The sequence below is a fragment of the Chiroxiphia lanceolata genome, chromosome 7 (genome assembly GCF_009829145.1).
Source record: "Chiroxiphia lanceolata isolate bChiLan1 chromosome 7, bChiLan1.pri, whole genome shotgun sequence".
In the NCBI taxonomy this organism is placed as follows: domain Eukaryota; kingdom Metazoa; phylum Chordata; class Aves; order Passeriformes; family Pipridae; genus Chiroxiphia; species Chiroxiphia lanceolata.
In genome coordinates this window covers 16346204-16362221 of record NC_045643.1, presented here as the reverse complement: position 1 = coordinate 16362221, position 16018 = coordinate 16346204, and the positions used below count along the sequence as shown (strand labels likewise).

Below are 16018 nucleotides of genomic sequence, written 5' to 3'. Positions count from 1 at the left end.
TGCCAGAGGATATCAAGTTCTTGGTTCTTTTTTCATCACGCTATTTTATTTTGTTCTGTTTCAATTCTACAACTTCATTAGGAGTTGTTCCTCCTTAGACTTGTTTCTGCCTCTGGAGTGTATTAAACAGTCTTTGCTTCCATAAAGACCAGATTACTAATATACAGTCTTTGATAACATTCTCTTGAACTATTTGTACCTAACAACTTCTTTAGGAGAACCAGAACCCCTACTGAGAAAGTTTTTTAATAACAGCATCAAGGACCCAGATCTGTGTGATCTTGTGATCTTTCCACAGGCTTTTAAACACTTATATCAACTTTAACAGAAGCTGAACTGTTCTGCAGAGTAGAGAATCCTGTTTAGAAAGTTATGGTTCTTCTACAACAGAAGAAAGGGAAATGCAGTGCAATTAGGCTTCACTAATTAATAAATTAAATATTATTTCTTCAACTACTTGTTGGTAATGTCTGAACAACTATTTGGAATTAGCTATTGTTGCTGAAATATTGAAAATATGCCTTGTGCTATTGAAGAAACAATTCCTGCTCTACTAATTTTGTTGCAAGCAAAACAGAGTACATGGAGAGAACACTGAAACTACAGAATGCCTTGAGCAGTAATGCTGTTGTTGATTTACATCTGATTCGTCTTATAAAAAAGTAAACCTTGGACAGGGAGTTTAACTGAAAAAAGACCATGAGTTGTGATTTTCTTATCTGAATACATTCCATTAAGTGATACGGGTGGCATATGCAGTCATTGCCTTTTCAACAGGCCTCAAGATTAACCTAAGAAGTGCTGTTTGATCTGCAGTGCACAGTGGCACATGGGACAGGGGCTTGTGAACCTGTCCAAATTAGATATATACAGTACAGGTGCCAGCGTCAGTAACAGATTTAATGATGAGCTATCAAGCCTGTGTTCCTTAACAGACGCTACAGAGCGGCAGACACAGGAGGGATTAGCAGTCTGAAAAGTGCTGGTGTTTTCTTTAATGTACAGCTCATTCCTGCTCTATTGCTTCTCCTTTCAAGTAAATTCTGGAAGTTTGTATCTCCCCCTGGGACCTCCATACCAGGAGATGGCAATCACAGAGCACCATGAAGCAGACAGAAGGGTGCCATTCCAGAGATGCACCAACAGGTTTTGGTCTTCCCTACCATCTGATATCAGATTATCCACTTATGCTGGAGAACTGGATTAACTTTTGCAGAAGGGTATTACATCTTCAGAGCAGAAATTAAAGGTACAGTAGTATAAGAAAGTTAATGCAGTTAATTGGAAAAAATTGAGAATCATCAGGATGTGAAGTGAAACTATCCCTAATCTTTTGTAGAAAAGCAAGCAGGAATTTAAATTTGGTGACATTTGGGAAAGTGATGAGGAGAGATAAAAGCAAATAAAATAAAATACTGTTTCTGGCAACATTGATATTGTTAAACCATGCAATACACACAGAAAGACCCAATAACCTGCATTATGTTCCAAACCTGTTATCCCCATACTCTTCTTTTATTCACTTATTGTCAAAATGTCCATGGCAGGATCTAATGGAGATCATCAGTTGAGCTGTGATGGTCAAAAAGTTTGGACAAAAATTCATGCCTACCTCTCCTCACAGGGTAGTAACCCTGAGCAAGGAGGCCTGTTTAGCAGCTGATAACGAAGCTGGTAAGTCAGAGAGATGGGTTATGTCAGACTGTGAACATTTTGAGACACAAACTGTGTTATCCCACATGTTAGAACAGCCTGCAGCACAACAGGGTCCTCATTTGACCAGGCTCCTGGGCAGTAAGGAGTATCAGTGTTTATGATACCAATGAAGCACTTGCTTTCATTTTTTTTACATCAAGACATATGAGGGACATCAAGAAATGAGGGACAGACTAGATACATTTGAGAGAGATTTCACCGTAATTTTAATTGTATGACAGTATTTTCATGCAAGAACATTCATGAACTAAAGTTTTAAACAGGCGGTGGTAAACATTACTAAACCCAAACATAGCTGTTTTTACTGCTTTGGTTCTATATAGTAAGAATTCTACATAGCAGAGACATGAAAAATGTGAAGACTGAGACAGTTTTAACTGGAATTTCAGAACTGCCAACAAGGAAAAGTTATTCAATAGGAGAAACCCTATCCTTGTCTCAAGGATATTTATTGATTGTAAATTCTTATTAGGGAAATATTACCCTGTAAAATGTGATACTCAGTCAAGTAAAGACACAGAAGAGAGAAGTCTTGATTGATCAATCCAAGTGCTGGTATTTCAGCTGCCTGTACAGGGACACTAGTCCAGTTTGTTTTAGGCATATTTAAAGACTATCAATAAATGAGAACAGACAAACATCTTCATGGTTTTATTTTATAGAAGACCAGATTAAGTTCTGGAATTATATAACATTATCAGAATCTCAAGTTTCTTAAAAAAAAATAAAATCTAGTTCCTGTAACTGTGAGGATAACATTAAGTATGATCTGAAAGTAATCAGTAACAGAGGGATCAGAAATGCTAGACCTTGGAACAGCAGTTGTGAGCAGCATGAATTCTCATCATTGAGCTGGTATATTCAAATTCACTTTTTTAGATGCTGTACATTCAACGTATGAGATGAAAACTCAAAATATTGACTGTGCTTGCAAGCTCTGATTCCATATGATACTCATTAGCTTGATGTACCCAGGATTTCAGTCAATTTGAATCAGGATCTAACCAAATGATGCCTATCTTTTGTATCTTGAGTCCTCTGGATTGACTACTGTATTCATAAAATTAGTCCATAAATTTGACTATGAAAGTTACACAAATTATTGGGTAAGCAGTTAAAAGTCAAATCAGCTGTATTATTGATAGAAGTGGTAAATGAAAAAAATCCATTAGGGCCCATCCCTGTTTTCTTTGATGTCAGTAGCAAATTCACCATGTATCTGAATTCACTAAAGAACATTCATTGATCACGATTAAACCTGAACAGCTACACTTAAAGGCCTACAAAAAATAATCCATGGTGACCAGGAAGAAGAGACAAACCTCATTTAAAAAGGTCACTATTTCTGTCATTTACTAAAATAATTTTAACATTTCCAACCAAATAATTCTGAAAGATATGCACTATTTCACAGGAGACTATGGAGGGTCTCTGAAACTCCCATGAAAGAACCAAAACAAGTATTTTGGGTTTTTTATACCTTACTTAAAGTCTACATTTCTTCTTTTCCCAAGACATTTGAGGTAGTAGATTATGTTAGAAATCAAAAAGTTTTGGCTCCTGAAGGAAGTTTCACCAACTGCATTTCAGTGTTGATTTTCAGTTTAAGAAGGTACTTCATACATTTTTAGTAAAGGTATGAGTTTCATTGGGGTTTTCTGTTTTGTTTTTTTTTTGTTTGTTTGTTTGTTTCCCCTAACATAGGACAGCTCTTTGAACTTGGAAAGAAAGTAAGTCTTTTTACAGCCTTAAGAAAACTAGGTACATTTTATGTAAGCGTTATTAGCATGATTTAGAACAAAGAAGAAAAAATATAATCCTAACCCAAGTTAGCTAAAAATCAAATAATCTAATGGAGGATGAAACCTGCCTGAATATATTCCCAGGAATTAAGTCTTCATGACAAAGACACTGTTTTCCTTCTCCAATGTCCAAGGAGAAAGCATTGAATCCAGTGAAACCCACTAAGTGCCTCAGCCAAAGCTAACAGCTACAAGAAAAAGTAATTTCTGATTTTATTTAATGATTTGAAAACACTACTTTTTAATCACACCGAAGAGAACACTACCAAAGGTGTTCAATTAACAGGTCTGGCCTACTATATTTTACCATTCACTGCACCATTTTTTTGTAGTTTTTTTCTTTAGAAAGGTCTTTATTAAAACGAATGCACAATAAGCTTGCATCAAAATTTCCATGAATATACTGTATTTAAATTACTGATTGAGTTGCAAAGTTGCATAAAAAATAAGTAATATCAGTAGTATGTTTGACAACATTGTTAACCTGAGTATTACTGTACTACCAAACTGCATGGGATAGACAAGTTGATTTAATGTACTTGAATGATTGGATTTATAGGAAGCCATCCTGCAAGAACCTTTATACTTACAGAAATAAAGAAACTGAAGTTGGAAGAGTTCATACCAATTCAATTTCTTAATCATGCTTCCTATGACAAACTTTTATAGAAAACAGAAAGAGCAATCCAAAAGACAGCAAGTTATCTAGATTCAAAGCATAACATTAAAAAAGTTAAATACAAATAAAAAAAAATTAGGGCCTGCAGTCTGTTCTAGATGCATTTTTCTAAAAATCACATATGGTACAAACTACACTGTGCATAAACAGGAAACAGAAACCAAGCAGCAAACCTCTACAGTAATGGAGAAACCTTGTAGAGAAGAAATTCACACACAAAACACAAGTAATAAATCTCTATGGAGACTTCCATATAGGGATTGCTGCAGCTATTCCTGTTATCTCCCCCAAAATCCCTAAAGCCCCAGAGGCAGCAGGAGAACAAACTAGTACCAGGCAGCATCATCTCAAACCTAATTTTCACAAGTAAATAAGCACAGTCCAGTTATATTGTGACTATTTATATAGTGACAACAATATTTCTTACAAGATAAAATAAATAAAATAGATAAGAACACACAAAACAGCTCAGAACTCTCTGTCCTTCCCAAAACAATTCTTAAAGTAGGGAACACTGATGCTCAAAAAATTTTCAATTTCCAGATTTAAAACTAAGAATATGTAGTTTGAACTTCTAAGATAGCTTACTTTGAAAAAAAACCAAACCAAAAAACAAAAGAAAAAAACCAAACCAAAACAAAACCAACAACAACAAAAAAAGGTGTTCATTCACAACAATGCAATACTAAAGTTTTAGTGTTTCCTTTTTCTTCCCCACATGTCAGTAGCTTGGGGCTTTGTTGAGTTTGATTGGTGGGAGTGTCTCATATGATCCTTTTTCTGACCACTGTTTCACTTATTAGTTAGACAATGGATATAAATAACAATGCATCTTGTCAACTTAAAACTGGCACAAAATTGACACGAAGAAACAGTATATTGGTATACAAGCACTAGTAAGTTTGCAGACATAACTGCCTAGCTAATAAGCATAAAACCAGTTCATGCTTCATAGTCTGAGATGATCAACAGCAGGGATCAGAAAATATTCCTGTAGGACACTACCCAGATCCATCACATAAGGGTTTTTTTTCTTCCTTCAAAACAAACTCCTGTTAGATCACCAATAGTACAACAATAAGCCAAGCTGTGGTCTTATGTACAGCAGATTCTGTGCACTTCTATTTTGCATGTATCACTATTAAAGAAGCTATTTACAAAGAAAAATTTTTTTTTCTCTAATTTTAAGTATTTTGAGATCAACACCTGTTTGCTCCATCACAGCTCTCCCATCATATACTGGACCTGACTGAAGCCCCACTGAGAACCAACTGCAACCATGTCCATGCTCTTATCTTGTTTCAAACTTGCTTTGAGACAAGGCTTAATGCTGAGCTCCTAAATATTTATGATTCCTCATATGAAACATAGACACATGGAGGGTGGCTTTAAAAAGCTGATACTCCTTTGAGCAAAGACTCCTGGGTGTTTCACAACAGAAATCTATGTATGGGTTTAACCCCAGCACCTGCAGGAGATTACTCAGGTGGGCAACAGATGGTTTCAAGTACTACAGAACCAGTATAATAGGATTCTTGAATAATAAATTAAAAATATTTTATTGTAACAAAGCAGTAGTGTTATCAACAAAACAACACTCATTTTTAAGTGCTCACTGTAGAGACATGAAGCTCAGACTGCACACTGTTGCTGTTACCCTGTTAACACACAACTCTGCTGACCCAGTAGCTCAAGTCATTTATTTTTCATAGTTTGTCAATAGGGTTATTTTAGAAACGTAAAACAAATTAACTCATGTAATGATGCATATAGGCCTGTTTATTACCTTAGTTATCCTATGGAAAAGCTATACAACAGCACACATGACTGTAAATAACCAAAATGAAATATCCATTTGTTTTGAAAAATCGAAAACCAATCAAGCAGAACAACAAAATCATTTACCAAACGAAACTACAACTTTACTTAGTCTTGTGCTTGCAACAGGATTTCAGCTAAAATCAGAACAACCAAATTCTGCAGTCCCTTCTCACAGTCACTGACACACTATAATGAAATATACAGTATTACTTTCTCATGAGGAAGCTCTAGGCAGAGTTTGACCAGTTTCACATCTATTCCACAAGGAAGTTCTTTAGTGTCTGAGGGAAAAAAACCCTTAAAATGTCTGTACTCTTCAGACAGACTGGCTGAGCAATACACTAGTTAATGTCTGTCAGCTTACCAAAAGGAAAACCACTGCAGCTCTTCAAAAGGCTTTTCCTGCACAAACTCTGCAAGACCAGCAGTGCAGGGAGAGCTGGGGAGCCAGGCCTTATCACTGCCCCTTTGGAGAGGTCACAGACACCGAGTACTGAGTAGTTGTTCTATAGAGTAGGGCAACTAAGAAAGGGAGACAGATTTTTTTTGTTTTTAACTCCCACAAAATTACTAACCTAGTAATGCTTCTGTTTGCATGGGAGCCCATGCCCACCTTTAGCATCCTATTGCACCAATACCAAAACAAAACATCCTACTCTCCTTCAGCACTGATTTTAAGTGTGCAAGCCCCACAAGATGGCTGAGAATTACCCAACAGCCCCCGTGGGAAGTAGAGAAAACTCATTACACGTGAGTCTGGTCAGGCTCATTCTACCCCAGCCCTTGCCACCCTGCTGCTCTCGGTGCAGAGACTCGAAGCAAACAAGCCCCACCTCAGCACCCTGAGCTCACCTGCTGCTCATCCCAAACAGAGGAGGCATCACATCCATGGTGGGCACACCCGGGCAGCAAGCAGGAGGTGAGGATCTATGGAGTAATGGCTGAGCAACCCAGGAGGACAGGCCACTGCCTGCATGGTGGGTGAGCTTGCCTGCCCCACACAAGCATGGAGGGTCAGGTGTGATTCCTCATGATACCAGAGGGCTGTCACCAGCAGTGTACACTGCATTGTGCAGCCCTGCCTGTCCTGGTGATCCACCTGAGCTGCAGCATGGAGACATGAAACAACTGAGCCTTTGGGTGGCTTTGGACACATGCCAGTCTATGTGTCCCTGGAGCTCCTGCCCCTGTCAGGATCTCTAAGGGGACAGTGATGGTGGTGTGACCTGAAAAGGTCTTAGGATGTTTTACACATCAGTCAGAAACTGCTCCCTAAGACAAAGACTTATGGTGTGAGGGAAGTGACAGAAGATGAGGAGACCTCCACAGCTGCTGTCCTGCACTGTGACACAAAGGATGTGTTCATGGCCACTGGGTTACAGATTCAGGAATAATTATACAGATTCAGGAATAATTAAACAGCCCTTCACCAATTTACTGACTTGCACTTAGAATTTCAAGCTTTCCCAAATTTTGCATGATGGGCTGGAGTGCCCTTTCGTGCAAAGCACATCAGGGCAGCTTAGTTCTTTACTGTTGCAATTATCTCCTGCATTCCCCATGGTACTTCCTAGTCATGTTTAATGCAGAGCAAAAAATTTGTTTTAACAGTTTTTTCTTTATTACAAGGAATTTTTTAAACCGCTGTTTATTTTGCTTGCCAGGTCTCATTCTCTTTGCTCTCTAAAGAGCAACCTCTGTCCTTGTTAAGAGTCAGCACTGAAATGAATAGGGCTGTTGTCGGTGCCAGCTGCCCAGTGCTGCTGAATAAAACAGTGCTCAAATGCTTCTCATTCGCAGAGCTGAACTTCCCAGGGCCCAGGGTTTTAATGCTTTAACTGCTCTTTCAAATTGAAAGAGACACACTTAATATTGATGATGACAAACAGCTACCCTGCCTAACAAAATGTGGCTCATGCCTCTTCCTGACCTTTACACTAACAGCCAGTCCCACACGGGTACTCCCAGGCTGAAAGGTTTGCATCCCTGAGCTGTAGCTTTGTGATGCTGTCCTGGCACAGCAGGAGCCAGTGAATGCTCAGAGCTCACCAGGAGGGCATGAAAAAGACAACATCCATTCCTGTACCTAGGTATTCAAGGATGTTTAAAACTTACTGTAAAGGGATGTGTGTGCGTAACACGTTTGGCATAAGCTTGAAAGAGGTAACAGGAGAGTCCAGCACAAAGAGAGCTCAATTTGTCTCTTATTTTGCTTCATTTTAGTTCCAGTAATGTGGTTACATTTTCTTTTTGAAGACTTGAGCTGTACTGAAAGATAATTCTGATCGTATTTTATAGCACTTTCTCCAACTTACAAAACCCATCTCTTAGCACGACTCCATTTAAGATTTTTCCTCTCTTTGCTACACATTTTATTAAAACATCCATCTGGTAAGACATTTTTGTCTTCTGTCTTTTAAAGCTACTTTTTAAATTCCAAATTTAACGTAAGATGTACAGAAACTTTATTCAGCTGACATTAGAAAATGGCAGATCGTATTTTTCACCCCTTTCTGATATATGCTTACTATTCTAGAGGGTAATATTTTTTCCACTAGTTAGAAGAATTTGGGATGCTATTAAATTATTTCCCAACTTTTGCACAGCTAAAAGTATAGCAATAACCAAACGTTACTTGTGATTTTAAATGTTTATTATTTAAATACTGCTCTAAAAGATGGAAAAAAATTGAAATTATCAGTAATTTTGGCCAAACATCATAGATATCCTGTGAGAAGGAGGGATGACATGAAAAAATCCATAGCTTTAAATAGGAAAAAAAAATTTAAACAATTCCTAAGAACTACAGATAATGGCCTCTCTGCCTGTATATTACAGTATGTTTAATAGTATTCACATATGACTACAGAACCTACATCTATTCTCTCCTAAGGGGAGCCTCAATGGACATTTAGGCCACAAATTTCCTTGCCAGTATAACCAAATTCTTCCAAATGAGTGCTCAAGACATAGTGCATTATTCACATAAGAATAAGGAGTCAGAAATGCTTCCCAAAATTAACATATGGCAAGACCAAAGGCCCTATAACAGAACTTAAAATGACTAAAAGTTCAATTTATAAATCAACTGGATTAATTTTAGGAGAAAGAGTTCTAGACTGGCTCCAAAATGCAAAGAAAGTATCTAATTGCTTTCTTGTTCTCAAATCCTCTGTAGTGCTAACTCTTGCAGATCAGATCGTATATGTTACTAATTATAAACGCTCTTTCATCACATGACTTTGAAATGTAATAAATAAAGCTTTTAATGACATGAATGAAATTGTGCAACTTTTGAATCAGTCATATAACATTAATCTAAACCTTTCCATAAACTACTTGTCAAATTCTTTTTTGCTGTGAGCTTCCAAGAAGTTTGTTCAGTTACAGCTAAACTTTACAAATTAAATTACTGTGAGATATTATATAGTCATTGTTTAGTATTAAAAGAAGTGATTATTATACAGTCCTCAATACATAATATTAATTCTAACCCTTACATATGTGTATGTTTATTGAATTAAGAAAGATTGTTTACATGAGCAGATTTAGAAAGTCAGACTCAACAACACTAACAATCACCTGGATTGTGGGAAAACCCCAGTCTATTACTGATTTAATTTTTTAGTATTTTTTCTTTTTAGAAAAATAAATGTGCAGCTGAAAAACTACACTGTCTCCGAAAATTACACAGCCAGGCATTTACAAATACTTCCTAAAGCAGTCATTGTGTGTATGGGGATAAGGGACTGACTTCCTGCATGAAACAAACTGCAAGACATGACAGGACTTAATGCTGATTGCACTGAAGTACCATTAATGCCAGTAGTAGCTGACAATACAAGCAGGCAACGGACTTTCCACTCAGTGGTAGAATTCCAACTGGTGTTTGATCAGGCTCTGAGAAAACGGAGATGGTTGGATGATAATAAAATAAATTACCCAATACTGTAAACTAGCTAATTGATGACATAGAAGTATATTTACCTCTTTTTAAACAAGGTCGTTAATTTAAAAAGCAAGCAAAAGAACTTTAATCTAAAAGTGTTCCTCTGACCTAATGTAAGGCCTTTTCTTACCAAATGAGTAGCATTAATGTAGAAACCCTCTTCAATGGACAAAAAATGGTGCTGTGCTGTCACCACTTTTTCTCCAACTCCACCTGACAGAGTTTCCTGGTGGTGCTGTTTTTTACCTGACAGTTGATTAACACTTTCATCATCGGTGGCAATACTGGCAAAAATCCTATCATCATATTTATTAATTTTTTAAGTGTTCTATTGTGAGCACTACAATGACCTGAAACGGAACAGCTGTCTCTTCTTCACACACACGTACCTGGGCTTCCATAGAGCTCTTTTTACTATTTAATTGGAAAGGTCTTCTTTTAATGATGCACAATGGATACATACACTTGCCATGTAAGAGAAGATAAACTGTTACTAACTCAGAAATGTAACAGAAAGCAGATCCCCCATGTTATTATCAAGCAAAACTTTCATAAATGTTGCAAGATCTTAAGTTTCATTTGCACTAAAGTCAATCAGAAGTAGCTCCACTGAAAGCAGGGAAGTTGCAATTGATGTAATTACAAGATGGACTTGAATTAGAACTTGCTCATCTACTGCAACTAAAGTACTTATGGCTTAAATACACAATGAATTTTATTATTTATAATATTTAAATTGACTTTAATAAGAGCCAGACAAAAGTATAACATAAATAGCACTGGGAATGACAATTGGATGGATTGTTTTTCACTTTCCTCTGCGAATGAAACAGACAATAAACTGTTTAAAGTAGCTGGACTTTTTCACAGGGAAATGAACACAACGTGAACAAATGTTGAATAAAAAATAATACAGTTCCCTAGGACCAGAAAACACACTGCCTTTCTAGTGGAATTTTCACCTCCAAAAAAAGATAGCTGGAGTTATCCCGAGTTAAAAAGAGGGATCAAGCTCTTTCCCAGCCAAACTCAGACATCCTTTATCTGTTTAGTGAGTTGACACTACTGAGAACATACTGCTTCACCTGCAGCAGCAGATATTCTGGGAACTGCAGAGTTTTTAGTAGTGAAGATGAAAACAGATTGCAAGAGAAAGTGTATAATGGAGAAAGGGAAAAACAACGGAAGAAAGCCAGTTGATGTTTTTCTTTCAAAAGTAATCCAATACTCATTTTAGTCTGAACATTTTTACCAAGCTCTTTTCATTCCCTTTGAACTCTGTGGGTTGGGAACATCTGTCAGTCTGGATCTGTGAGGTGTCCAGTATTTTTCAAATACTGCTTGACAAATAAATAAATATTCAGCTTCAAATATCTGTATTTAAAAAAAATCTTGTTTTTCAAGTTTCTTCCTTGTAGTTTGCTACAAAGCATCACCAGTTTTTTAATGTTTATTATTTTTGTTATTACTGTAGAGCAAAATAAGACAATGGGCAATGATTGTTACTAAAATTCTTAAAGACATACATCTCCCACCTTTCTAATGCTTTCCATGATCCTAATTGAGACGATCTGTCACTCTGTGGTTCTTAATTTTCTCAAGAACCTCAAATTGCTGATAGTGACTCACACAAATAAACACTGGAAATAGACCCCTGGAAAAAGAGGTACATTTCAAGCAAGGAAACTGAAGGCTCTGTCTGCAATAACACACTCAGGCAAGGGCTCATCTGTCCCTGCTGAAGTCAAAGGTAATGTTTGCCTTCAAGCCAAAGCTACATTTTCACAATTTACACTGAAGCCTCTAAAAGAGTAAAAAGTGGGAACAGTCTTTGTTGGAGAATAACAGGACTGGTTATACCACTCCTAGGAATAGGTTTGAAAACACACGCCACGTGGGCTGAGTGGGCATATGCAAAGGTGAAAATACATGCCCTTTTGAAAGCAATGAGATTTTTTTTCAGCAGTGGACAGGCAGGGAACATTGAGACAGATTTAACACTATCACTGGGACTGTCATGAGCATGTTTTGAAACTTTTCTTCAGCCGACTCCAAAGCATGTTTTCAAAACACATGAAGCCACCTATCGTTCCTGCGAAATTGAGAAGCACTGCTGTACCGATTTCAGGGCTACTTTAGCCTCATCGGCCAACTGGGAGGGGCTTTCTCTCTCGCCTTTACCGGAGCCCCCTCTCGCCCCGTCAACAGTTGCCCCGAGCATCCCCGCGGCTGCTCCGTGGAATCCCCGCCGCCCCGGCTGGGACGCCCCGGCTGGGACACCCCAGGGGAGGCTGGGCGGCGGGGACGGACACCCCGGGGGAGACTGGGCGGGGGAGGGACGCCCCGGGGGGCGGCGGGGCCGGGCGATGGCGGGGCTTCTCAGCAGACACCTCCACTGCCGGGGTGCGGGGGGAGTTTGCCCGGCTCGTACCTGGTAAGCGTCGGGAATGTTGACCGTCTCTCCGTGCTCCGCCACGTAGCCGATGATGCCCTTACCCCAGGGCACCTGCACCTCGTTGCTGTTCTCGGTGGAGCCGCAGGGCAGCAGGGGGGTGCCGGCGTGCACGTCGAAGAACTTGGAGACCAGGGTCTTCTTGCCGGCGGCGGCTCCTTCCACAAGGAAAAGGGAGCCCCGGTCCGCGTCCACCATGAGGCAGACGAAGATGAGAATCTTGTAGCTGAGGCTGGTGAGGTCCAGGTCATTGGAGATGTCCTTGACCAGCTCCAGGAAGAACTGGCGCTCGTTGTGCTCCTTGAGGTAGCGCTTGTAGTCCAGGGCGGTGGGGGGATACTGAGGCAGGCTGACGCGGGACTCCAGCAGGGCACTGAGGATGTGGGCGGTGGTGGGGGGCAAGGAGCTGGCCTTCCGCAGCAGCGCCCGCCGCCGCACGCTGCTCAGCGGCTCCTGCGCCCGGGCGTGCACATGCTCGTCGTAGGTGAGGTTGACGTGGATGGCCTTAGAGCGGGCGAAGCTCTTCCGCAGCTCCTTCTGGGACGCTCGGCGCTGCAGTCCCCCGCCGCCGGGGCCGGGACCGCCGGGGCCGGGACCGCCGGGACCGCCCGCGCTACCGCAGCCGCCGCCGGGGCCGTCGCTGCTCCGTCGCTCCTCCGACGGGCCGGCAGCGGGGGCGGCGGGTTGGGCAGGCGCTCCAGGGAGCGAGTTCTTCCTCTTCAGCCACTTCTCCACCAGCTCCGGGTGCCTCTCTAGGAAACTTTCCACGGCTGCCACGTCGAGGCCGGCATCGCCGGCGGTGGCCATGGTGCCAGCGGCGGGGGTGGCTCAGGCCATGCCCTGCCGTCGCCACGTGCTGCCGCCGCCCCGACGGCCGCCCCGGGGCCCGGGGGGACTGCTGGCAGCCCCGGCGAAGGGCCGCTCCTGCCCCTTGCCCGGGCCCTTGCTCAGAGCCGCGCCTTCTTCTCGCCACCTACTTTCCCCCCGCGACCTCCTTTTCCTGCCCACCACTTTTTATTAGTAGTAGTATTATTCGTATTTTTCTATATATTTTTCTGCTTCTCGGATTTCAGTCCTTCTCCGGCTCTGGCCCCGGTCCTCGGTTTCGGGCCGCTCCCCTGGTGAGTCGGGCAGGCGCTGCCGCCGCGCCTCTGGAGATGCTCCGGGAGCGCTCGGGCAAACCCCTTCTGCCAAGTGCTGTCAGTGCTGGCGGCGGCTGCTGCGTAAGCCAGGCGGCAGACCACTGAGAAGGAGGGAGGGGAGGACGCGTGAGCCGAGCGGGGGGGCAGGCGGGGGGGCAGGCGGGGGGGAGGGAGGGCTGGCAAGCCCCGCTGCGGGTACGAGGGGGTACCGTCGCCCGCCTGGCCAGAGCAGCCTCAGCAGAGCGGGCGGGGCGCGCAGGGTCCCCCAGCAGGAGGACCCCCGGCAGTGGGGAGCTGCGCTAGGGAGCTTCATTCAACAACATCGGGGGGAGAGGGAGGGGCCTTTTGTCTGTGATGCGTGTTTGGGGAAGAGAGACGAACCGGGCTGTGGGCCGCGGGAAAGGCGGCGGGAGGTAATGCGAGCGGTCACATTAAAGAGCTCTAATTTATAGCATTATCTGAGCTGATTCAGTACTTCAGGAGACAGGCGGAAAAACGGAGCCCATTCAAGAATCCCGAATGAATTCCGTTTCTTGAATCTCTGAGTTGATTTGCCTACAGCCTCACCCGTGCGGAGACCCAGCTCTGCCCGGTGCGCACTGCACCCGCGGCGCTTCCCTCCTGGCGCGGCGTGCGGGCAGCACAGCGGGCTCTGCCTGCCAGGAGCCGCCCAGGGCTTTCTGCCGAAAGCTGCTTTCCCGCAGGGCAGCCCGGCGGGAGCGGGCCCGCCGAGGCGCTCCTGAGTGTCCGCTCCGGCATCACCGGCTGCCAGACGGAATCCGACCGCATCCATCGCCGGCAGACGGACCGGGGTTATTTTTATGCGCACGTGGAGCACGTTTCATTGCTTAATCAATGCCTACGCGTAAGCGATTGAAAAAAACCAGGAGTCATGGATCTTAACACGTGAAAAATGCCTTTCATGCGCTCACCAAAGACTGAATGAAGGCTGCTTCAGAAATTCATGAATGGGAGTTTGGGTGGCTGGGAAAACACACGGGCAAATCTTCGCCCAAACGGGATTCCGACCTGCCGAGGACCCTGTTCCTGCAGCAGCCCCTTACGGCGCGGAGTCCGGGCAGTGCAAGGGGAGGGAGCGCTTTTGGGACAGGTGTCGGTAGCTCAGGGGGGTTCGCGGGTGTCAGCCGGAGAGGAACGGCTACGTGTGTGTCCCGAAGGATTGCCGTGTCTCCCGCAGCAGTCGGGGGTGACAAGGGACTCTGTGCAGATGCTGCGGCTTCCGCAGCTAGGAGACTGCTTAGGAAGCCACAGACAAAGGATTTTGGCTCCCAGTCTCGGTATGCCCGCACTGTTGCAGGCTGAGCAGCCGTCCCCTCCCTGCCGCCGGTCCCGGGCCGCTGTGGCGGCAGGGCTCCGTGCCTGCCCCCCGCCTTCGACGGGGTTCTGTGCAACCCTCCGTCTCTCCCCGGCGCACAGGGATGCTGCCGCAGGAGGACGGGCTCTCTATTGAGAAACCCCGCCGCCCATGGCACCCCCTCGGCAATGGGGCAGGCGGGGGGCGCCGAGGGCCGTCCCCGCCAGCAGCCCCAGCCGCTGGGGAGCGGAGGGAGCCGGGCTGGCCCCGGGCTGCCGTGGCGGTGGGAAGGGGCGCACCCGGCTGCAGAACCCGCGGCGAGGGGGCTGCGGGGTGCGCGGCGTGCGGGGCGAGGGGCGGCAAGCGCGGGGGTCGGAGGACACGCTCTAGGGGGTCGTCCCCGAGCTGCTCGCACCTCTCATGAAGCTCTTTCCATGCAGGCGGCTTGGGTATGAAATGGCAGCGCATCTCCGCGGGGGCAAGGGCGGCTGAAACACTGCTCTCTTGAAGCGTTTCCGAGCGCGCTGCCGACGCGCCGCCGGAGCTGTGACGCAAAGGGGTTCCACACGCGGCAGCGGGCGCAGCCCTCCAGACTGCGCCGCGACCGTCACATCGTCCGCGGAGGCCCCGCTTTCGGGAGGACGCAGCCGAGGGGCCGCCCTCGCCCCCCGCGCTGCCGGGGCCGCCGCTGAGCCGTCCCCGCCAAGGGCGCCGCTGCCACACGCCCCGAACCGCATTTGCGGTTTTGCAGCGCTGGCACAAACACTCCCCTTACACAAAGAAATCGTATGAGCTGTTGGAGGTCAGTCTGGCGCGTACCCCCAGCTCTCAAGCAAGGACCTTGCTTTGGGTGCGAAATAATTGTATGGAAATAATTTTTACTATCTCGCTGCAGTAAGGTTTGGTCTGAGCACTCATACCCGTGTTTACTACGAAGTGGTTACTGTGTAGCAGTTCTGTATGTAAACACTTAAAGCAATTTAGTGTTTCTGTAAGCCTAGTTATAAACAGTGTCTTCCCTTACCGTTTCTTCAAGTGGCATAGTTTATTTTCTGGGACTTTATGCATGGGATTCATTACATTAAAAATCTGGATATTGATAATCTCTCAAAATAGCAGAGTCAAGACTGAAGAAAGTAAAA

General features: G+C 44.0%; 1 protein-coding gene across 1 annotated transcript in view; it reads right to left on the bottom strand.

Annotated features, from left to right (window-relative positions):
* Positions 1 to 13264, bottom strand: part of PDE11A (phosphodiesterase 11A) — a 126369-nt gene extending 113105 nt beyond the window's left edge. Inside the window, 1 exon segment of the mRNA XM_032693770.1 lies at positions 12399 to 13264. Coding sequence (XP_032549661.1) covers positions 12399 to 13226 — 828 coding nt within the window. The 5' untranslated portion in view covers positions 13227 to 13264.
* Positions 13265 to 16018: the final 2754 nt, after the last annotated feature.